This window comes from Oncorhynchus mykiss, chromosome 10 (assembly GCF_013265735.2).
Source record: "Oncorhynchus mykiss isolate Arlee chromosome 10, USDA_OmykA_1.1, whole genome shotgun sequence".
In the NCBI taxonomy this organism is placed as follows: Eukaryota; Metazoa; Chordata; class Actinopteri; order Salmoniformes; family Salmonidae; genus Oncorhynchus; species Oncorhynchus mykiss.
The window spans coordinates 82,260,851-82,284,291 of NC_048574.1; the positions used below are offsets into that span (position 1 = coordinate 82,260,851).

At 45.0% G+C, this 23,441-nt stretch overlaps 1 protein-coding gene across 4 annotated transcripts in view; it reads left to right on the forward strand.

Annotated features, from left to right (window-relative positions):
* Positions 1–437: 437 nt before the first annotated feature.
* The window catches only part of LOC118936827 (kelch-like protein 5), a 45,438-nt gene continuing 22,434 nt past the window's right edge, over positions 438–23,441 (forward strand). For 2 of the 4 annotated variants that reach the window (XM_036934220.1, XM_036934221.1), the window contains exons 1-3: positions 13,377–14,065; positions 17,550–17,738; positions 22,196–22,332. In XM_036934220.1, coding sequence (XP_036790115.1) covers positions 13,458–14,065; positions 17,550–17,738; positions 22,196–22,332 — 934 coding nt within the window. In that variant the 5' untranslated portion in view covers positions 13,377–13,457. Of the gene's footprint in view, positions 656–13,376; positions 14,066–17,549; positions 17,739–22,195; positions 22,333–23,441 lie in introns of those variants that run through there. The other 2 variants (XM_036934222.1, XM_036934219.1) reach the window with 2 other exon arrangements.

Below are 23,441 nucleotides of genomic sequence, written 5' to 3' on the forward strand. Positions count from 1 at the left end.
CTAGTATCTCAACTTGCATACAACGTTTACACGGCGTAGTCCTTAAATTAGTACAACATGGTAAAACAAAACAATACAAAAGGTTTAAATGGTCATTTATATATTTGAACGAAGTTCAGTTACTATGACAACCATATAAAACTGTTTCACGTACAACTGTCTGTCCATCAAACCAGAGAAAGAAATAATAAACTTGACACTAATATCTTTGCTTATTTAAACTTGACTCGAATAGCTTTGCTTATTTAACCTTGACTCTAATATCTTTGCTTATTTAAACTTGACCCTTAATATCTTTGCTTATTTAAACTTGACCCTTAATATCTTTGCTTATTTAAACTTGACCCTTAATATCTTTGCTTATTTAAACTTGACCCTTAATATCTTTGCTTATTTAAACTCTAATATCTTTGCTTATTTAAACTCTAATATCTTTGCTTATTTAATCTATATTTTCTTATGAAAGTCGACTGTGCAGTCTGCATACGGAAGTAGAGTGAAGGGACACAAGCGTCCGCTGGTCAAGTGCTTCTGTAAATGCACGTGCACCACCGTCAACTAAAGACAACAAAACAGACAGGAAGATGCGATAAAGTTCTTCTGACTCTCTACACTAGTAAAAAAAACACTCACAGTGGAAGTGAGCCGATACACGGTAAGAAACTACTTGTTTTGTTTCGCTAAAGACCACAGCGCTGCTCGTCTTGTCATATAAACTCACAAATTACAGTAGTTTTGATGATAATGATGATGATAGTCAAGTTTAAATAAGCAAGTCCGGAGTACCCATAAAGGGGAAATGCTTCGCCCGCTAGGGATGCTTCGAAAGCGGCGTGAAATCAGAGGAAAGCTGGGTGTTCCAACCGGCCTCGGGTCTCCTGTGATGTTCCTGTGGCGCTTTTACTTTCGGGAATTCACAAACTCACTCAAACGTTTCTCTTTAGTAGGCTACTAATTCCAGCGTCTCTGGCAGACTGATTAGTCAGATTGATTTATAGTACATTTTAATGAGTCGCTTGTCTGCCTGGCCCAAATCCTACTGAACGCCTCGCTGTGCCATGTATACTCATGATGATGTGAATATCTTCTGCTATGCGAACTGGCATAATGTTTATTTGTTGTTAATATGTTTTGCTATGTGATGATGAGCATTAACTCATGCTGCGTTTAAAACAACTGTGAGGTCAGAACCCGGGAAATATTCGACTTCCCGAATTCAGTGCGTTCAAGACAACTGGGAACTCTGAAAAAAACGAGCACCAACTGATTAAAATCGTTTTTGAATGGTCATTCTAACTCGGGAATTCCAAGTCGGTAACTCGGGCCTCTTTTTTTCGAGCTTCGACTTTCCCGACCTTAAGATCACTGACGTCATTGGCCTTGTATTTTGCGAGTTCCTAATTGTCTTGAAAGCACCATCAATCCCAGTTGTAAAGATAGGCTAGTCACTAGATAGATGGTCAGGACACTACTGGTACAGCAGGTAGACTAGTCACTAGATAGATGGTCGGGACACTACTGGTACAGCAGGTAGACTAGTCACTAGATAGATGGGCAGGACACTACTGGTACAGCAGGTAGACTAGTCACTAGATAGATGGTCGGGACACTACTGGTACAGCAGGTAGACTAGTCACTAGATAGATGGTCGGGACACTACTGGTACAGCAGGTAGACTAGTCACTAGATAGATGGTCAGGACACTACTGGTACAGCAGGTAGACTAGTCACTAGATAGATGGTCAGGACACTACTGGTACAGCAGGTAGACTAGTCACTAGATAGATGGTCAGGACACTACTGGTACAGCAGGTAGACTAGTCACTAGATAAGATGGTCGGGACACTACTGGTACAGCAGGTAGACTAGTCACTAGATAAGATGGTCGGGACACTACTGGTACAGCAGGTAGACTAGTCACTAGATAAGATGGTCGGGACACTATTGGTACAGCAGGTAGACTAGTCACTAGATAAGATGGTCGGGACACTACTGGTACAGCAGGTAGACTAGTCACTAGATAAGATGGTCGGGACACTACTGGTACAGCAGGTAGACTAGTCACTAGATAGATAGATGGTCAGGACACTACTCTACTGGTACAGCAGGTAGACTAGTCACTAGATAAGATGGTCAGGACACTACTGGTACAGCAGGTAGACTAGTCACTAGATAAGATGGTCAGGACACTACTGGTACAGCAGGTAGACTAGTCACTAGATAAGATGGTCGGGACACTACTGGTACAGCAGGTAGACTAGTCACTAGATAAGATGGTCGGGACACTACTGGTACAGCAGGTAGACTAGTCACTAGATAAGATGGTCAGGACACTACTGGTACAGCAGGTAGACTAGTCACTAGATAGATGGTCAGGACACTACTCTACTGGTACAGCAGGTAGACTAGTCACTAGATAAGATGGTCAGGACACTACTGGTACAGCAGGTAGACTAGTCACTAGATAAGATGGTCGGGACACTACTGGTACAGCAGGTAGACTAGTCACTAGATAAGATGGTCGGGACACTACTGGTACAGCAGGTAGACTAGTCACTAGATAAGATGGTCGGGACACTACTGGTACAGCAGGTAGACTAGTCACTAGATAAGATGGTCGGGACACTACTGGTACAGCAGGTAGACTAGTCACTAGATAAGATGGTCGGGACACTACTGGTACAGCAGGTAGACTAGTCACTAGATAAGATGGTCGGGACACTACTGGTACAGCAGGTAGACTAGTCACTAGATAGATAGATGGTCAGGACACTACTCTACTGGTACAGCAGGTAGACTAGTCACTAGATAAGATGGTCAGGACACTACTGGTACAGCAGGTAGACTAGTCACTAGATAAGATGGTCAGGACACTACTGGTACAGCAGGTAGACTAGTCACTAGATAAGATGGTCGGGACACTACTGGTACAGCAGGTAGACTAGTCACTAGATAAGATGGTCGGGACACTACTGGTACAGCAGGTAGACTAGTCACTAGATAGATGGTCAGGACACTACTGGTACAGCAGGTAGACTAGTCACTAGATAGATGGTCAGGACACTACTCTACTGGTACAGCAGGTAGACTAGTCACTAGATAGATGGTCAGGACACTACTGGTACAGCCGGTAGACTAGTCACTAGATAGATGGTCAGGACACTACTGGTACAGCAGGTAGACTAGTCACTAGATAGATGGTCAGGACACTACTCTACTGGTACAGCAGGTAGACTAGTCACTAGATAGATGGTCGGGACACTGCTGGTACAGCAGGTAGACTAGTCACTAGATAGATGGTCAGGACACTACTGGTACAGCAGGTAGACTAGTCACTAGATAAGATGGTCGGGACACTACTGGTACAGCAGGTAGACTAGTCACTAGATAGATGGTCAGGACACTACTGGTACAGCAGGTAGACTAGTCACTAGATAGATGGTTGGGACATTACTGGTACAGCAGGTAGACTAGTCACTAGATAGATGGTTGGGACATTACTGGTACAGCAGGTAGACTAGTCACTAGATAAGATGGTCGGGACACTACTGGTACAGCAGGTAGACTAGTCACTAGATAGATGGTCAGGACACTACTCTACTGGTACAGCAGGTAGACTAGTCACTAGATAGATGGTCAGGACACTACACTACTGGTACAGCCGGTAGACTAGTCACTAGATAGATGGTCAGGACACTACACTACTGGTACAGCAGGTAGACTAGTCACTAGATAGATGGTCAGGACACTACTCTACTGGTACAGCAGGTAGACTAGTCACTAGATAGATGGTCAGGACACTACACTACTGGTACAGCAGGTAGACTAGTCACTAGATAGATGGTCAGGACACTACTGGTACAGCAGGTAGACTAGTCACTAGATAGATGGTCAGGACACTACTGGTACAGCAGGTAGACTAGTCACTAGATAGATGGTTGGGACATTACTGGTACAGCAGGTAGACTAGTCACTAGATAAGATGGTCGGGACACTACTGGTACAGCAGGTAGACTAGACGATTTGTGACTTTGCTTCTGTATAAGTGGTCTTTACAGTTTTGGGTAAACACACACAACAACACACACAACACACACACACACACACACAGTATGATACTGTATAATGCTCTACTGTATGAATTCCCTCAGAGAAAGAGTGACAGAGGTTTGAGGTTGAAGACAGCTTCCAACACACCCCCCACACACACACACACACACACACAATCCCCGGGGCATTGGAAAGAGAAACAGCCGTGTTGGTGTTGAGAAGCAATGATTTGATTGGCTAGATAGATCAGATTCTGATATTCAACTCGCAGGAGAGAGAGACGGTGTGTGTGTGCAGCGCTGTGTGTGTGCAGCGCGGTGTGTGTGTTAATGATAATGTGTTATATATATATATATATAGCCGTCTCTACAGCAGCTCGGATCCTAAAACATCAACAGAATCAACTACACTGTTATTCTGGGTTAGTTTGTACTCATCTCTGTCTCTCTGTCTCTCTGTCTCTCTCTGCCTCTCTCTCTCTGTCTCTCTCTCTCTCTTTCTCTCCTCTGCCTCTTTCTCTCCCCTCCCCCTACCTCTCTACCCTCCAGTCTGTCTGTCTGTCTGTCTGCTAGATGTATGGTATATTACAGTAATAGTAGTGATTCCAGTCATGTCCTGCAGCTCAGCTTGTTCAATAGGACTGAAATAGACCCTCTGGATATGAAGCCATCAGGAAGATGGGAAGTTACACACACACGCAGATGTACACACACAGATGTACACACACAGATGCACACACACAGATGTACACACACACACACACATCAGTCCATTGAAAACACTTGATGTGTGTTCTATTGTGTAGATATGAGGTAGGAAGCCTGACTATATAGCTGCTAGAGAGCAAGGTCCCCTCTCTCTCACCCTCCTCTCTCTCACCCTCCTCTCTCTCACCCTCCTCTCTCTCACCCTCCTCCCTCTCTCTCATCCTCTCCTCTCTCTCCTCCCTCTCTCTCATCCTCTCCCTCTCCTCTCCTCACCCTCCTCCCTCTCCCTCTCCTCCCTCCTCCCTCTCCTCTCCTCACCCTCCTCCCTCTCTTCACAGGGCTGAGTAAATTATTAAAGACTGCTCTTTATTTGGCTGTAAACGTGTCTCTCCTCTCTCTCTCTCTCTCCAACCATTTAGTGTGTGTGTGTGTGTGTGTGTGTGTGAGAGAGTCTGAGGAGTGCAGTTTGAAAAGGGTCTCTGCGAGAGAGAGAGGTCGAGTGTTATTGGCTGGTTCGATGAGATTGAACGATAAGAATGCTTAGCTTCCAACATACACACACTGCGTGCACGGATACACACATACACACACACACACACACACACACACACACACACACAATCCCCGGGGCATTGGAAAGAGAGAAACAGCCGTGTTGAGAAGTAACGATTTGATTGGCTAGATAGATCAGGTCCCAGGATATCTCCGATACACAACTCACAGGAGAGAGAGAGACGGTGTGTGTGTGTGTGTGTGTAACTTTGGTGTAGATTTTACAGTGAAATGCTTATGAGCCTTTCCCAACAAGGCCAGAGTTTAAAGATGGTAACGAGGAAAAATATAACGGAGCTATATACAGGAAGTACCAGATCAATGTGGAGCTATATACAGGAAGTACCAGATCAATGTGGAGCTATATACAGGAAGTACCAGATCAATGTGGAGCTATATACAGGAAGTACCAGATCAATGTGGAGCTATATACAGGAAGTACCAGATCAATGTGGAGCTATATACAGGGAGTATCAGATCAATGTGGAGCTATATACAGGAAGTACCAGATCAATGTGGAGCTATATACAGGAAGTACCAGATCAATGTGGAGCTATATACAGGGAGTACCAGATCAATGTGGAGCTATATACAGGGAGTACCAGATCAATGTGGAGCTATATACAGGGAGTACCAGGACCAGATCAATGTGGATCTATATACAGGGAGTACCAGATCAATGTGGAGCTATATACAGGAAGTACCAGATCAATGTGGAGCTATATACAGGAAGTACCAGATCAATGTGGAGCTATATACAGGAAGTACCAGATCAATGTGGAGCTATATACAGGAAGTACCAGATCAATGTGGAGCTATATACAGGAAGTACCAGATCAATGTGGAGCTATATACAGGGAGTACCAGATCAATGTGGAGCTATATACAGGGAGTACCAGTTCAATGTGGAGCTACATACAGGAAGCACCAGATCAATGTGGAGCTACATACAGGAAGTACCAGATCAATGTGCAGAGGTACGAGGTATTTGAGGTACATATGCACATGAAGGCAGGGTAAAGTGACTAGACATCAGGATAGATAATAATAAGGTATTTGAGGTAGATATGTACATGAAGGCAGGGTAAAGTGACTAGACATCAGGATAGATAATAATAAGGTATTTGAGGTAGATATGTACATGAAGGCAGGGTAAAGTGACTAGACATCAGGATAGATAATAATAAGGTATTTGAGGTAGATATGTACATGAAGGCAGGGTAAAGTGAATTCCAATTTCCCAGAATTCTCGTCTGGAAATGCGTCTACTGTAATTCCAGCTCTGCTCTCCAGTGATTATGATCACACACACACACACACACACACACACACTTCCACTTCCTGAAGTGTCATGGCAGGGATGTGAGGAGGAAATAGAAGTATGGAAGGGTAGGGCCCTGGATGGATGTCAGTCTGTGGATGGATTGTGTGTGTGTGTTAGGTTATCATCGGGCCCTGGATGGATGGTGTGTGTGTGTGTGTGTTAGGTTATCACCGGGCCCTGGATGGTGTGTGTGTTAGGTTATCGTCAGTTTGTAGATGGATGGTGTGTGTTAGGTTATCGTCAGTCTGTGGATGGATGGTGTGTGTGTTAGGTTATCATCGGGCCCTGGATGGATGGTGTGTGTGTGTGTGTTAGGTTATCACCGGGCCCTGGATGGTGTGTGTGTTAGGTTATCGTCAGTTTGTAGATGGATGGTGTGTGTTAGGTTATCGTCAGTCTGTGGATGGATGGTGTGTGTGTTAGGTTATCATCGGGCCCTGGATGGATGGTGTGTGTGTGTGTTAGGTTATCGTCAGTCTGTAGATGGATGGTGTGTGTGTGTGTGTGTGTTAGGTTATCATCAGTCTGTAGATGGACGGTGTGAGTCCCAGGCCCAGGGACAAACTACGTTAGCTGTCTGTAGATGGATGGTGTGTGTGTGTTCGTCAGTCTGTGGATGCAGTCTGTCTGTAGAGGGCCTCTGCCAAGCGACCAATCTTTCTGAAGGATGTGGTCCCTGAGTGACCAATCACTCTTGAGTTTCATTTCTCCTCCGAGTCTCGTTCCAACTCTTCTAAGAAACTCTCCTTCTCTGTGGTTGTAGAGTGTGTGGTTGTAGAGTGTGTGTGTGGTTGTAGAGTGTGTGGTTGTAGAGTGAGTGTGTGTGTGTGTGTGTGTGGTTGTAGAGTGTGTGGTTGTAGAGTGAGTGTGTGTGTGTGTGTGTGTGGTTGTGGAGTGTGTGGTTGTAGAGTGAGTGTGTGTGTGTGTGTGTGTGGTTGTAGAGTGTGTGGTTGTAGAGTGAGTGTGTGTGTGTGTGTGTGTGGTTGTAGAGTGTGTGGTTGTAGAGTGTGTGTGTGGTTGTAGAGTGTGTGGTTGTAAATCAGGGGTGGGCAACTCCAGTCCTCGAGGGCCTGATTTGGTTTGTCACTTTTCACCAGCAAAAACAGCTGATTAATCACATTGCATCCAAACTGAAGATCAGGATGAGGTGATTATTGGAGTCAGGTGTGTTATCTGGGGCAAAACGATGACACCAATCAGGCCCCCGAGGACTGGAGTTGCCCAGGCATGTTGTAGAGTGTGTGTGTGTGTGGTTGTAGAGTGTGTATGTGTGTGGTTGTAGAGTGTGTGTGTGTGGTTGTAGAGTGTGTGTGTGTGGTTGTAGAGTGTGTGTGTGTTCTCTCCAGCTTATTGTTTTGTCTCTGAGCTGCATTGATCCTATGTATATATTTCTATTAGAGACTGCATTAGACAGTGTGTCTATATCCTACTGTAGTAGAGGTCTGTATGTAGACGGCATTAGACAGTGTGTCTATATCCTACTGTAGTAGAGAGGTCTGTATGTAGACTACATTCTGCTAGGTGTGTCTATATCCTACTGTAGTAGAGGTCTGTATGTAGACTGCATTAGACAGTGTGTCTATATCCTACTGTAGTAGAGAGGTCTGTATGTAGACTACATTCTGCTAGGTGTGTCTATATCCTACTGTAGTAGAGGTCTGTATGTAGACGGCATTAGACAGTGTGTCTATATCCTACTGTAGTAGAGAGGTCTGTATGTAGACTACATTCTGCTAGGTGTGTCTATATCCTACTGTAGTAGAGGTCTGTATGTAGACTGCATTAGACAGTGTGTCTATATCCTACTGTAGTAGAGAGGTCTGTATGTAGACTACATTCTGCTAGGTGTGTCTATATCCTACTGTAGTAGAGGTCTGTATGTAGACGGCATTAGACAGTGTGTCTATATCCTACTGTAGTAGAGAGGTCTGTATGTAGACTACATTCTGCTAGGTGTGTCTATATCCTACTGTAGTAGAGGTCTGTATGTAGACTGCATTAGACAGTGTGTCTATATCCTACTGTAGTAGAGAGGTCTGTATGTAGACTACATTCTGCTAGGTGTGTCTATATCCTACTGTAGTAGAGGTCTGTATGTAGACGGCATTAGACAGTGTGTCTATATCCTACTGTAGTAGAGAGGTCTGTATGTAGACTACATTCTGCTAGGTGTGTCTATATCCTACTGTAGTAGAGGTCTGTATGTAGACGGCATTAGACAGTGTGTCTATATCCCACTGTAGTAGAGGTCTGTATGTAGACTACATTCTGCTAGGTGTGTCTATATCCTACTGTAGTAGAGAGGTCTGTATGTAGACTACATTCTGCTAGGTGTGTCTATATCCTACTGTAGTAGAGGTCTGTATGTAGACTACATTCTGCTAGGTGTGTCTATATCCTACTGTAGTAGAGGTCTGTATGTAGACTACATTCTGCTAGGTGTGTCTATATCCTACTGTAGTAGAGAGGTCTGTATGTAGACTACATTCTGCTAGGTGTGTCTATATCCTACTGTAGTAGAGGTCTGTATGTAGACTACATTCTGCTAGGTGTGTCTATATCCTACTGTAGTAGAGGTCTGTATGTAGACTACATTCTGCTAGGTGTGTCTATATCCTACTGTAGTAGAGGTCTGTATGTAGACTACATTCTGCTAGGTGTGTCTATATCCTACTGTAGTAGAGAGGTCTGTATGTAGACTACATTCTGCTAGGTGTGTCTATATCCTACTGTAGTAGAGAGGTCTGTATGTAGACTACATTCTGCTAGGTGTGTCTATATCCTACTGTAGTAGAGAGGTCTGTATGTAGACTACATTCTGCTAGGTGTGTCTATATCCTACTGTAGTAGAGAGGTCTGTATGTAGACTACATTCTGCTAGGTGTGTCTATATCCTACTGTAGTAGAGATGTCTGTATGTAGACTACATTCTGCTAGGTGTGTCTATATCCTACTGTAGTAGAGGTCTGTATGTAGACTACATTCTGCTAGGTGTGTCTATATCCTACTGTAGTAGAGAGGTCTGTATGTAGACTACATTCTGCTAGTTGTGTCTATATCCTACTGTAGTAGAGAGGTCTGTATGTAGACTACATTCTGCTAGGTGTGTCTATATCCTACTGTAGTAGAGAGGTCTGTATGTAGACTACATTCTGCTAGGTGTGTCTATATCCTACTGTAGTAGATGTCTGTATGTAGACTACATTCTGCTAGGTGTGTCTATATCCTACTGTAGTAGAGAGGTCTGTATGTAGACTACATTCTGCTAGGTGTGTCTATATCCTACTGTAGTAGAGAGGTCTGTATGTAGACTACATTCTGCTAGGTGTGTCTATATCCTACTGTAGTAGAGAGGTCTGTATGTAGACTACATTCTGCTAGGTGTGTCTATATCCTACTGTAGTAGAGGTCTGTATGTAGACTACATTCTGCTAGGTGTGTCTATATCCTACTGTAGTAGAGGTCTGTATGTAGACTACATTCTGCTAGGTGTGTCTATATCCTACTGTAGTAGAGAGGTCTGTATGTAGACTACATTCTGCTAGGTGTGTCTATATCCTACTGTAGTAGAGGTCTGTATGTAGACTACATTCTGCTAGGTGTGTCTATATCCTACTGTAGTAGAGATGTCTGTATGTAGACTACATTCTGCTAGGTGTGTCTATATCCTACTGTAGTAGAGAGGTCTGTATGTAGACTACATTCTGCTAGGTGTGTCTATATCCTACTGTAGTAGAGAGGTCTGTATGTAGACTACATTCTGCTAGGTGTGTCTATATCCTACTGTAGTAGAGGTCTGTATATAGACTGCATTAGACAGTGTGTCTATATCCTACTGTAGTAGAGGTCTGTATGTAGACTACATTCTGCTAGGTGTGTCTATATCCTACTGTAGTAGAGGTCTGTATATAGACTGCATTAGACAGTGTGTCTATATCCTACTGTAGTAGAGGTCTGTATGTAGACTACATTCTGCTAGGTGTGTCTATATCCTACTGTAGTAGAGGTCTGTATATAGACTGCATTAGACAGTGTGTCTATATCCTACTGTAGTAGAGGTCTGTATGTAGACTACATTCTGCTAGGTGTGTCTATATGCTACTGTAGTAGAGAGGTCTGTATATAGACTACATTCTGCTAGGTGTGTCTATATCCTACTGTAGTAGAGGTCTGTATATAGACTGCATTAGACAGTGTGTCTATATCCTACTGTAGTAGAGGTCTGTATGTAGACTACATTCTGCTAGGTGTGTCTATATCCTACTGTAGTAGAGGTCTGTATATAGACTGCATTAGACAGTGTGTCTATATCCTACTGTAGTAGAGGTCTGTATGTAGACTACATTCTGCTAGGTGTGTCTATATCCTACTGTAGTAGAGAGGTCTGTATATAGACTACATTCTGCTAGGTGTGTCTATATCCTACTGTAGTAGAGAGGTCTGTATGTAGACTACATTCTGCTAGGTGTGTCTATATCCTACTGTAGTAGAGGTCTGTATGTAGACTACATTCTGCTAGGTGTGTCTATATCCTACTGTAGTAGAGGTCTGTATGTAGACTACATTCTGCTAGGTGTGTCTATATCCTACTGTAGTAGAGGTCTGTATGTAGACTACATTCTGCTAGGTGTGTCTATATCCTACTGTAGTAGAGGTCTGTATGTAGACTACATTCTGCTAGGTGTGTCTATATCCTACTGTAGTAGACGTCTGTATGTAGACTACATTCTGCTAGGTGTGTCTATATCCTACTGTAGTAGAGGTCTGTATGTAGACTACATTCTGCTAGGTGTGTCTATATCCTACTGTAGTAGAGGTCTGTATGTAGACTACATTCTGCTAGGTGTGTCTATATCCTACTGTAGTAGAGGTCTGTATGTAGACTACATTCTGCTAGGTGTGTCTATATCCTACTGTAGTAGAGAGGTCTGTATATAGACTACATTCTGCTAGGTGTGTCTATATCCTACTGTAGTAGAGGTCTGTACGTAGACTACATTCTGCTAGGTGTGTCTATATCCTACTGTAGTAGAGGTCTGTATGTAGACTACATTCTGCTAGGTGTGTCTATATCTTACTGTAGCAGAGGTCTGTATGTAGACTACATTCTGCTAGGTGTGTCTATATCCTACTGTAGTAGAGAGGTCTGTATGTAGACTACATTCTGCTAGGTGTGTCTATATCCTACTGTAGCAGAGGTCTGTATGTAGACTACATTCTGCTAGGTGTGTCTATATCCTACTGTAGTAGAGAGGTCTGTATGTAGACTACATTCTGCTAGGTGTGTCTATATCCTACTGTAGTAGAGGTCTGTATGTAGACTACATTCTGCTAGGTGTGTCTATATCCTACTGTAGTAGTCTGTATGTAGACTACATTCTGCTAGTTGTGTCTATATCCTACTGTAGCAGAGGTCTGTTGTATGTAGGGGGTGTGTCTATATCCTACTGTAGCAGAGGTCTGTATGTAGGGTGTGTCCATTGGGTTAGTCAGGAAGGTGACTGGATGGTTGTTGCCCTGCGGTGCGGAGCCCGGAGAGCTGGGAAGAAATGGGATGGGTCCTCGGGGAAGAAATGGGATGGGTCCTCAGGGAAGAAATGGGATGGGTCCTCGGGGAAGAAATGGGAAGAGAAGGGATGTAATCAATCAATCAAATGTATTGATAAAGCCCTTCTTACATCAGCTGATATCTCAAAGTGCTGTACAGAAACCCAGCCTAAAACCCCAAACAGCAAGCAATGCAGGTGTAGAAGCACAGTGGCTAGGAAAAACTCCCTAGAAAGGCCAAAACCAATGAAGTAACCTAGAGAGGAACCAGGCTATGAGGGGTGGGCCAGTCCTCTTCTGGCTGTGCCGGGTGGAGATTAGAAACCTAGAGAGGAACCAGGCTATGAGGGGTGGGCCAGTCCTCTTCTGGCTGTGCCGGGTGGAGATTGTAACAGAACATGGCCAAGATGATTGGTCCTCGGGGATCCACTCAGCCATTAACAATCTCTGGGAATGCTGCAATGCAGATGGAGATGGAGAGAGGAGAGGTGACAGGGAAGAGAGGAGATGAGATGAGGAACAGACAGAGTTCTTCTCAGTTGGTTCTAAGGAGACACTTTAGGGTTCCTTTGGTCCCTCTGTAGGGTCCCTCTGTAGGGTCCAGTTCATTAGATGAGAGAGACAGTGTCCAGCTCCTCATTGCTCTCTAATTCATTTGATGAGAGAGACTGTGTCCATCTCCTCATTGCTCTCTAATTCATTAGATGAGAGAGACAGTGTCCATCTCCTCATTGCTCTCTAATTCATTAGATGAGAGAATAATGCCTAACACACACACACACACACACACACACACACACCTTAGTGTCATATACCACCAGGATATTATATTTCCCATGTGTGTAAATGTTGCCTGGTTTGTGCATAAAGCGTTTGACACAATAAATTCCCTTTCGTATGGATGAAGGACTGTGTGTTTATGTGGGGGTGGTCATTTTATACACACAGAGATAGTGGTCCAATTACGAGCTCCGTTGTGCCGTTGCAACGTGGAGAGAGAGAGAGAGGGTGTGTGCGTGTTGTCGGTGAGCACCAGCATAGGAGGGAGAGGAGAAAATACAACTCCTACACCGTGTTATTTTGGAAACAGAACGGAGTGCCGTCTCTCTCTCTCTCTCTCTCTTCTTCCTCCGTTCTCTCTCTCCCTCTTCTCCTTCTCCTCCTCAAGCCTCTCTTCCTCAGTTGTAACCGTGGGGTTTCATAGAGAGCTGTAGTACAGTAAGCGACGGTAACTAGGTACGAGCTCCGGGACATTTCTCCCGGTCTCCAGAGCCTGAATGTCAACCAGCGGCTCCAGCTCCTCTTCCCTGCGGAAAGACTTCGATGTGAAGCAGATCCTCCGGAGCCGATGGAGGTGGTTCGGTCACCCGGCGGTTCCCCCGCCCCACAACCCCCCGCCAGGAGACTTCTTTACCGGGAGAGGAGCAGGGGCCAGCCCCGGAGAGTACCAGAGCCCCTCTGTTAGTGTCTGTTCTACCAGTAACGGAACCGTTAACGGCACCGGTACAGGAAATAACTGCATAGTAGCAGTTGGAACTAGCGGTAACGGTAGTTGTAGTGGTAATAGTTCATGCAACGCCAATAACAGAACGTTTACGGATAATTATGTTGGGAGTCCCACTGATAATCTCCCGGTAACAGCGTTTGCAGCCGCGGCAGCTGGACATTCCTCTTGTCCGCGGTCCTTCAGCCAACCGGAGTGGGTCACCCGGTTGTCTGTCTCTCACTCTCGGCCGGTAACAGACACAGAGCGCCCCGCGGACGGCTCATCGCTCCTCCAGCCGGCGGTACCGGAGGCGTCTGTTCCCGTAGCTGAAGAGGAGACGGGACTGACCGGAACAGAGAGTAATAATAACCACGACGACACTGCCTCCAGCTCCTGCAGGTATGAGGAGAATGAGTTTAGCTTGTTGTCTCCTCTCGGTGCTTTAACGTAGGTCTGTGTTTCAGCTAACTTTCGGTTAGCTTTCTGTTAGCCTGCCTACTGTCTGTTAGGTAGCCTACTTTTTGTACAAAGTTAAATTCTCTATAGATTTTTACTGAATGGTCAACTTTGTATAGCAAGCAGCATTCAACATATGATGCCCGCTGTGGGTCTACCGTATATAGGACGCTCGCTGTATGTGTACCGTATATAGGAGGCTCGCTGCGGGTCTACCGTATATAGGAGGCCCGCTGCGGGTCTACCGTATATAGGAGGCCCGCTGTGGGTCTACCGTATATAGGAGGCCCGCTGTGGGTCTACCGTATATAGGAGGCCCGCTGTGGGTCTACCGTATATAGGAGGCTCGCTGTGGGTCTACCGTATATAGGAGGCCCGCTGTGGGTCTACCGTATATAGGAGGCCCGCTGTGGGTCTACCGTAGATAGGAGGCTCGCTGTATGTGTACCGTATATAGGAGGCCCGCTGTGGGTCTACCGTATATAGGAGGCCCGCTGTGGGTCTACCGTATATAGGAGGCTCGCTGTGGGTCTACCGTGTATATAGGAGGCTCGCTGTATGTGTACCGTATATAGGAGGCTCGCTGTGGGTCTACGGTATATAGGAGGCTCGCTGTGGGTCTACCGTGTATATAGGAGGCTCGCTGTGGGTCTACGGTATATAGGAGGCTCGCTGTGGGTCTACGGTATATAGGAGGCTCGCTGTGGGTCTACCGTGTATATAGGAGGCTCGCTGTATGTGTACCGTATATAGGAGGCTCGCTGTGGGTCTACCGTGTATATAGGAGGCTCGCTGTGGGTCTACGGTATATAGGAGGCTCGCTGTGGGTCTACGGTATATAGGAGGCTCGCTGTGGGTCTACCGTGTATATAGGAGGCTCGCTGTATGTGTACCGTATATAGGAGGCTCGCTGTGGGTCTACCGTATATAGGATGCTCGCTGTGGGTCTACCGTATATAGGATGCTCGCTGTGGGTCTACCGTATATAGGATGCTCGCTGTGGGTCTACCGTACATAGGATGCTCGCTGTATGTGTACCGTATATAGGAGGCCCGCTGTGGGTCTACCGTATATAGGAGGCCCGCTGTGGGTCTACCGTATATAGGAGTCTCGCTGTGGGTCTACCGTATATAGGAGTCTCGCTGTGGGTCTACCGTAGATAGGAGGCCCGCTGTGGGTCTACCGTAGATAGGAGGCCCGCTGTGGGTCTACCGTAGATAGGAGGCCCGCTGTGGGTCTACCGTATATAGGACGCTCGCTGTGGGTCTCCCGTATATAGGACGCTCGCTGTGGGTCTACCGTATATAGGACTCTCGCTGTGGGTCTACCGTATATAGGACTCTCGCTGTGGGTCTACCGTAGATAGGAGGCTCGCTGTGGGTCTACCGTATATAGGAGGCTCGCTGCTGGTCTACCGTAGATAGGAGGCTCGCTGCGGGTCTACCGTAGATAGGAGGCTCGCTGCGGGTCTACCGTATATAGGAGGCCCGCTGCGGGTCTACCGTATATAGGAGGCCCGCTGCGGGTCTACCGTATATAGGAGGCCCGCTGCGGGTCTACCGTATATAGGAGGCTCGCTGTGGGTCTACCGTATATAGGAGGCCCGCTGTGGGTCTACCGTATATAGGAGGCTCGCTGTGGGTCTACCGTATATAGGAGGCTCGCTGTGGGTCTACCGTATATAGGAGGCTCGCTGTGGGTCTACCGTATATAGGAGGCCCGCTGTGGGTCTACCGTATATAGGAGGCTCGCTGTGGGTCTACAAGTCCCATACCACAATGTTACAGTTCATGCTTGATCGGATTTCTCTACAGAAACAGCAAATCAAAGTAACATGTATACTGGTCCCCCCCCCTCTATAAATATAGTAACATGTATACTGGTCCCCCCCCCTCTATAAATATAGTAACATGTATACTGGTCCCCCCCCCCGCTCACAGGAGAAAGAAAGAACGAAATGGAATTAAAATAATTTAACCAACGTTGGTCAATTGGTTGTTTTTAAAAAAAATAAAATAAATAACAGACATTTCGGTTAATCGTTCAGCACTAATTTCAGGGTGTTTTCATCCATATTGGGTGAACCGTTTAGAAATTACAGCACTTTGTGTATATTGTCCCCCCCCCCCCACCCCCCACATTTTAGGGAAGCAAAAGTATTGGGCCAAATTCACTTAAAAAGTATTTGGTCCCCATATTCATAGCACATTATGACTACGTGTGACTCTAACAACGTGTTGGATCCACCTGCTGTGTGTTTCTGATTATTTTCAGCCCGATTAGAAATGAAACGGTTAATAATGTAGTGTGTTATTTTAGAGTCACTTTTTATTGTTAATAAAAAAAAAATAGAATTTGTTTCTACGTTTTAATGTGAATGCTACAATGATTACGAATAATCCTCAATGAGTCGTAAATAATATGTGAGAAAGTTATAGGCATAAATATCACAACCCCACCAACAAAATGCTAACCCCTCCCCTGTTGTTGTAATGGTGAGGGGTTAGCATGTCTTGGGGCTATGATATAAAATGCTAACCCCTCCCCTGTTGTTGTAATGGTGAGGGGTTAGCATGTCTTGGGGCTATGATATAAAATGCTAACCCCTCCCCTGTTATTGTAATGGTGAGAGGTTAGCATGTCTTGGGGCTATGATATAAAATGCTAACCCCTCCCCTGTTATTGTAATGGTGAGAGGTTAGCATGTCTTGGGGCTATGATATAAAATGCTAACCCCTCCCCTGTTATTGTAATGGTGAGAGGTTAGCATGTCTTGGGGCTATGATATAAAATGCTAACCCCTCCCCTGTTATTGTAATGGTGAGAGGTTAGCATGTCTTGGGGCTATGATATAAAATGCTAACCCCTCCCCTGTTATTGTAATGGTGAGAGGTTAGCATGTCTTGGGGCTATGATATAAAATGCTAACCCCTCCCCTGTTATTGTAATGGTGAGAGGTTAGCATGTCTTGGGGCTATGATATAAAATGCTAACCCCTCCCCTGTTATTGTAATGGTGAGAGGTTAGCATGTCTTGGGGCTATGATATAAAATGCTAACCCCTCCCCTGTTATTGTAATGGTGAGAGGTTAGCATGTCCTGGGGGTATGACATTTGTGCATCTAACTTTCTCACTCATCATTATTCACGATTCATTCAGGATTGTCCCAACCCAGCAGCGTTGCAGTTCTTGACACACTCAAACCGGTGCGCCTGGCACCTACTACCATACCCCCGTTCAAAGGCACTTAAATCTTTAGTCTGACCCATTCACCCTCTGAATGGCACTCCTACACAATCCATGTCTCAATTATCTCAGGAGCCAGCAGACTAAATTGCAGACTAAATTGCAGTGTGTGTCATGCTATGGTCTTGGTTGCCATAGACTGACAATTAAAACACTATCTTGAAAGTGTGTGTGTGTGTAGGACTTCCAACAGCAGCGCAACGCTGTCCTCATGTGTGTCGATGGAACCGTGTGCGACCCCCGACGAGTGTGTGTACACGGCTCACACACACGCAGACCTGACCTTCAGCAGGATGGAGACCTACCTCCGAACCAAGCAGCTGTGTGACGTCACTCTGGTGGCAGGGGACAGGAGGATACCTGCTCACAGGTAACACACACACACACACACACACGCACACAGTTGAAGTGGGAAGTTTACATACACTTAGGTTGGAGTCATTTAAAACCAGTTTTTCCAACCACTCCACAAATGTCTTGTTAACAAACTATAGTTTTGGCAAGTCGGTCAGGACATCTACTTTGTGCATGAAACAAAAATAGAACTGTTTGGCCACAATGACCATCGTTATGCTTGTAGGAAAAAGGGGGAGGCTGCAAGCCGAAGAACACCATCCCAACCGTGAAGCACGGGGGTGGCAGCATCATGTTGTGGAGGTGCTTTGCTGCAGGAGGGACTGGTGCCCTTCACAAACTAAATGGCATCATGAGGCAGAAAAATTATGTGGCAACATCTCAAGACATCAGTCAGGAAGTTAAAGCTTGGTTGCAAATGGGTCTTCCAAATGGACAATGACCCCAAGCATACTTCCAAAGTTGTGGCAAAGTGGCTTAAGGACAACAAAGTCAAGGTATTGGAGTGGCCATCACAAAGCCCTGACCTCAATCCTATAGAACATTTGTGGGCAGAACTGAAAAAGAATGTGCAAGAAAGGAGGCCTACAAACCTGACTCAGTTACACCAGCTCTGTCAGGAGGAATGGGCCAAAATTCACCCAACTTATTGTGGGAAGCTTGTGGAAGGCTACCAGAAACATTTGACCCAAGTTATACAATTTAAAGGCAAAGCTACCAAATACTAATTGAGTGTATGTAAACTTCTGACCCACTGGGAATGTGATAAAAGAAATAAAAGCTGAAATAAATCATTCTCTCTACTATTATTCTGACATTTTACATTCTTTAAATAAAGTGGTGATCCTAACTGACCTAAGACAGGGAATTTCTACTAAGATTAAATGTCAGGAATTGTGAAAAACTGAGTTTTGAAATGTATTTGGCTAAGGTGTATGTAAACTTCTGACTAAAACTGTACACACACACACACACACACACACGTATAAATATATAATTATATATGTAAATGACATTTGTAATCAGCACCTGTTTGGAACACACAGCTTTATCTTCTATTTTTAACTATTCACATTTATTCATTATACATCCGACTTCCTCCTTTTACCTCCAGTGAACACGCCCCCTGTTTTGATTTGACAGCTTCTACCTCCAGTGAACACGCCCCCTGTTTTGATTTGACAGCTTTTACCTCCAGTGAACACGCCCCCTGTTTTGATTTGACAGCTTTTACCTCCAGTGAACACGCCCCCTGTTTTGATTTGACAGCTTTTACCTCCAGTGAACACGCCCCCTGTTGTGATTTGACAGCTTTTACCTCCAGTGAACACGCCCCCTGTTGTGATTTGACAGCTTTTACCTCCAGTGAACACGCCCCCTGTTTTGATTTGACAGCTTTAACCTCCAGTGAACACGCCCCCTGTTTTGATTTGACAGCTTTTACCTCCAGTGAACACGCCCCCTGTTTTGATTTGACAGTGTCTTCGGGAAAGGACTCAGACCCCCACCCCTCTCGACTGTTTCCACATTTAATGTTACATACATTCTAAAATAGATTTAAATTAATACACTGCCTCATCGATCTACACACAGTACCCCATAATGACATCACAAGACCCCATAATGACATCACAAGACCCCATAATGACATCACAGTACCCCATAATGACATCACAAGACCCTATAATGACATCACAATACCCCATAATGACATCACAATACCCCATAAAGACATCACAGTACCCCATATTGACAAAGCTTTTTTTGTGTGCAAATGTATTAAAAATAAAAAATCAGAAATACCTTATTTACATAACTATTCAGACCCTTTGCTATGAGCCTCTAAATTGAGCTCAGGTGCATCCTGTTTCCATGAATCATCCTTGAGATGTTTCTATAAATTGATTGGAGTCCACATGTGGTAAATTTTAATTGATTTGGACATGATTTTGGAAAGGCACACATCTGTCTATATAAGGTCCCACAGTTAACAGTGCAGGTCAGAGCAAAAAACCCAAGGTGGAAGGAACTGTCTGTAGAGCCTCGAGACAGGATTGTGTTGATGCACAGATCTGGGGAAGGGTACCAACAAATGTCTGCGCCATTGAAGGTCCCCAAGAACACAGTGGCCTCCATCATTCTGAAATGGAAGAAGTTTGGAACCACTAAAACTCTTCTAAGATCTGGCCACCCGGCCAAACTGACCAATCAGGGGGAGAAAAGCCTTGGTCAGGGAGGTGACCAAGAACCCAATGGTCATTCTGACAGAGATCTAGAGTTCCTCTGTGGAGATGGATGTCCTTCTGGAAAATTCTCCCATCTCTGCAGCACTCCACCAATCAGGCCTTCATGGTAGAGTGGCCAGACGGAAGCCACTCCTCAGTAAAAGACACATGACAGCCCACTTGGAGTTTGCCAAAAGGCACCTGAAGAGACTCAGACCATGAGAAACCATTTTCTCTGGTCTGATGAAACCAAGTGCCGTGTCTTTGCTATGGCGGATGAAGTGATAAGACGTGCTATTCTATAAAATAATTTCTCTGTAATTAATATTACCTGATTGAACTAATCATGTAAATGTAATTAACTAGAAACAACGGGTGCGTTGTGGTACCGTCGTGTGTTTGGTAGAAGAGATACTTTGTCCGTCCTTTCCTAGTCCGTGTTTACAGCTGCTGCTGCTAACTCAACGGCTAGGAGATATCACTTCTTTAGTGAATAAGAGTTCAAAGTTCATACCAAGTTGCCATACTTGAAGCTCACGCTGAAGTTGGCTTAGTTCTGTAGTTTGATATTGGCCCCATTTAACGTATAGACCGTCGTCCTCACGTCCCCGGGAACACATGTTAATTTCGTTAATAGGGACTTATGTAGTGGGGAGAGAAAGGTGTGTTTCATAGTTTACAACCAATGTCTGTTCACTTGGGCGGGGCCACGCAGTGAACAGAATTTACCTTACGGAAACAATTCTCGCATTTAGAAGCTAAAATTACATTTGATCTTTTCACAAATAGTTTCATATTTAAACATTTCATGTGAATCTGATAACTAGAATGTGTAGACTTTCCAAGATACAGTTTATGTCGTCCTATCATCAGTAATAATGTCCCAGACGACAACTGGTCTGACATCATATTCTTTAAGTACCAACGCATATTTTCAACTGGTTAGTAGAGTGAGAGGAAAGGGGGGGGGGAAGGTATTTATGGGGGTCATAAACCTGACCAACAGGCCAACGTCATGACAACAGATTGAACTCTTTGGCCTGAATGCCAAGCTTCACGTCTGGAGGAAACCTTGCACCATCCCTACGGTGAAGCATGGTGGTGGCAGCATGATGCCGTGGGGTTTGTTTTTCAGCAGCAGGGACTGGGAGACTAGTCAGGATCGAGGGGAAAATGATGATGAATGGAGCGAAGTACTATCTCTCTGTCTCTATGTCTCTCTGTCTCTCTCTATTCAAGGGCTTTATTGGCATGGGAAACGTGTTAATATTGCCAAAGCAAGTGGGGTAGATAATATATAAAGTGAATATATAAAGTAAAATTAACAGTAAACATTACACATACAGAAGTTTCAAAACAATAAAGACAAAGACATTACAAATGTTATATTATTTATATATATATATATATATATATATATATATATATATATATATACAGTGTTTTAACAATGTACAAATGGTTAAAGGACACAAGATGAAAATAAATAAGCATAAATATGGGTTGTATTTACAATGGTGTGTGTTCTTCACTGGTTGCCCTTTTCTCGTGGCAACAGGTCACAAATCTTGCTGCTGTGATGTCACACAGTGGAATTTCACCCAGTAGATACGAGAGTTTATCAAAATTGGATTTGTTTTTCGAATTCTTTGTGTATCTGTGTAATCTGAGGGAAATATGTCTCTCTAATTATGGTCATACATTGGGCAGGAGGTTAGGAAGTGCAGCTCAGTTTCCACCTCATTTTGTGGGCAGTGAGCACATAGCCTGTCTTCTCTTGAGAGCCATGTCTGCCTACGGCGGCCTTTCTCAATAGCAAGGCTATGCTCACTGAGTCTGTACATAGTCAAAGCTTTCTTTAATTTTGGGTCAGTCACAGTGGTCTGGTCCTGTCTCTCTCTCTGGTTTGAACATCTGAATTCCCCTCCCTCCCTTCCTGTCAGACTGGTCCTGTCTCGCTCTCTGGTCTGAACATCTGAATTCCCCTCCCTTCCTTCCTGTCAGACTGGTCCTGTCTCTCTCTCTGGTCTGAACATCTGAATTCCCCTCCCTTCCTTCCTGTCAGACTGGTCCTGTCTCTCTCTCTGGTCTGAACATCTGAATTCCCCTCCCTTCCTTCCTGTCAGACTGGTCCTGTCTCTCTCTCTGGTCTGAACATCTGAATTCCCCTCCCTTCCTTCCTGTCAGACTGGTCCTGTCTCTCTCTCTGGTCTGAACATCTGAATTCCCCTCCCTTCCTTCCTGTCAGACTGGTCCTGTCGTCGGTGTCTGACTACTTTGCGGCCATGTTCACCAGTGATGTCCGAGAGGCCAAACAGGAAGAGGTTAAGATGGAGGGGGTGGACCCTGATGCATTGTGGGTGCTGGTACAATACGCTTACACAGGTACACACAATTACACACCACCCCAAGACATTCAGTTACTGTTCCATCGGACAGTTTATTAGGTACACCGTCCCATTCACCATAATGGATGGCTCCAACAGACAGGCATCAAGACATTCAGTTACTGTTCCACTGGACAGTTTATTAGGTACACCGTCCCATTCACCATAATGGATGGCTCCTACAGACAGGCATCAAGACATTCAGTTACTGTTCCATCGGACAGTTTATTAGGTACACCGTCCCATTCACCATAATGGATGGCTCCTACAGACAGGCATCAAGACATTCAGTTACTGTTCCATCGGACAGTTTATTAGGTACACCGTCCCATTCACCATAATGGATGGCTCCTACAGACAGGCATCAAGACATTCAGTTACTTTTCCATCGGACAGTTTATTAGGTACACCGTCCCATTCACCATAATGGATGGCTCCTACAGACAGGCATCAAGACATTCAGTTACTTTTCCATCGGACAGTTTATTAGGTACACCGTCCCATTCACCATAATGGATGGCTCCTACAGACAGGCATCAAGACATTCAGTTACTGTTCCATCGGACAGTTTATTAGGTACACCGTCCCATTCACCATAATGGATGGCTCCTACAGACAGGGCGTCAAGACATTCAGTTACTGTTCCTTTGGACTTTAGACTGGGCAACACGTGTGAAACTAAGTGACTCTGAGCGTGGTGTGATGGGCGGGGCCAGGCACGTCGGATTCAGTAAGAAACGTTTGCGGATTGGCTATTTACAGCAGACGACCACACCGGGTTCCAGTCCTATCAGCTAACAACAAGAAGAAGTGTCTCCAGTGGACACGACATCTCGGAACGCACAACTGATCGGTTTCTCGTCACCGATTGGCTATTTACAGCAGACGACCACACAGGGTTCCAGTCCTATCAGATAACAACAAGAAGAAGTGTCTCCAGTGGACACGACATCATCAACACTGGACAAATGAGGAGTTGAAAAACAAACAGCCTGGAACATGACAGTGAGTGTCCTGGTCAGTCCCCCCAGTCCTCAACCCTATAGAGCCTCTCTGAGTGTCCTGGTCAGTCCCCCCCAGTCCTCAACCCTATAGAACCTCTCTGAG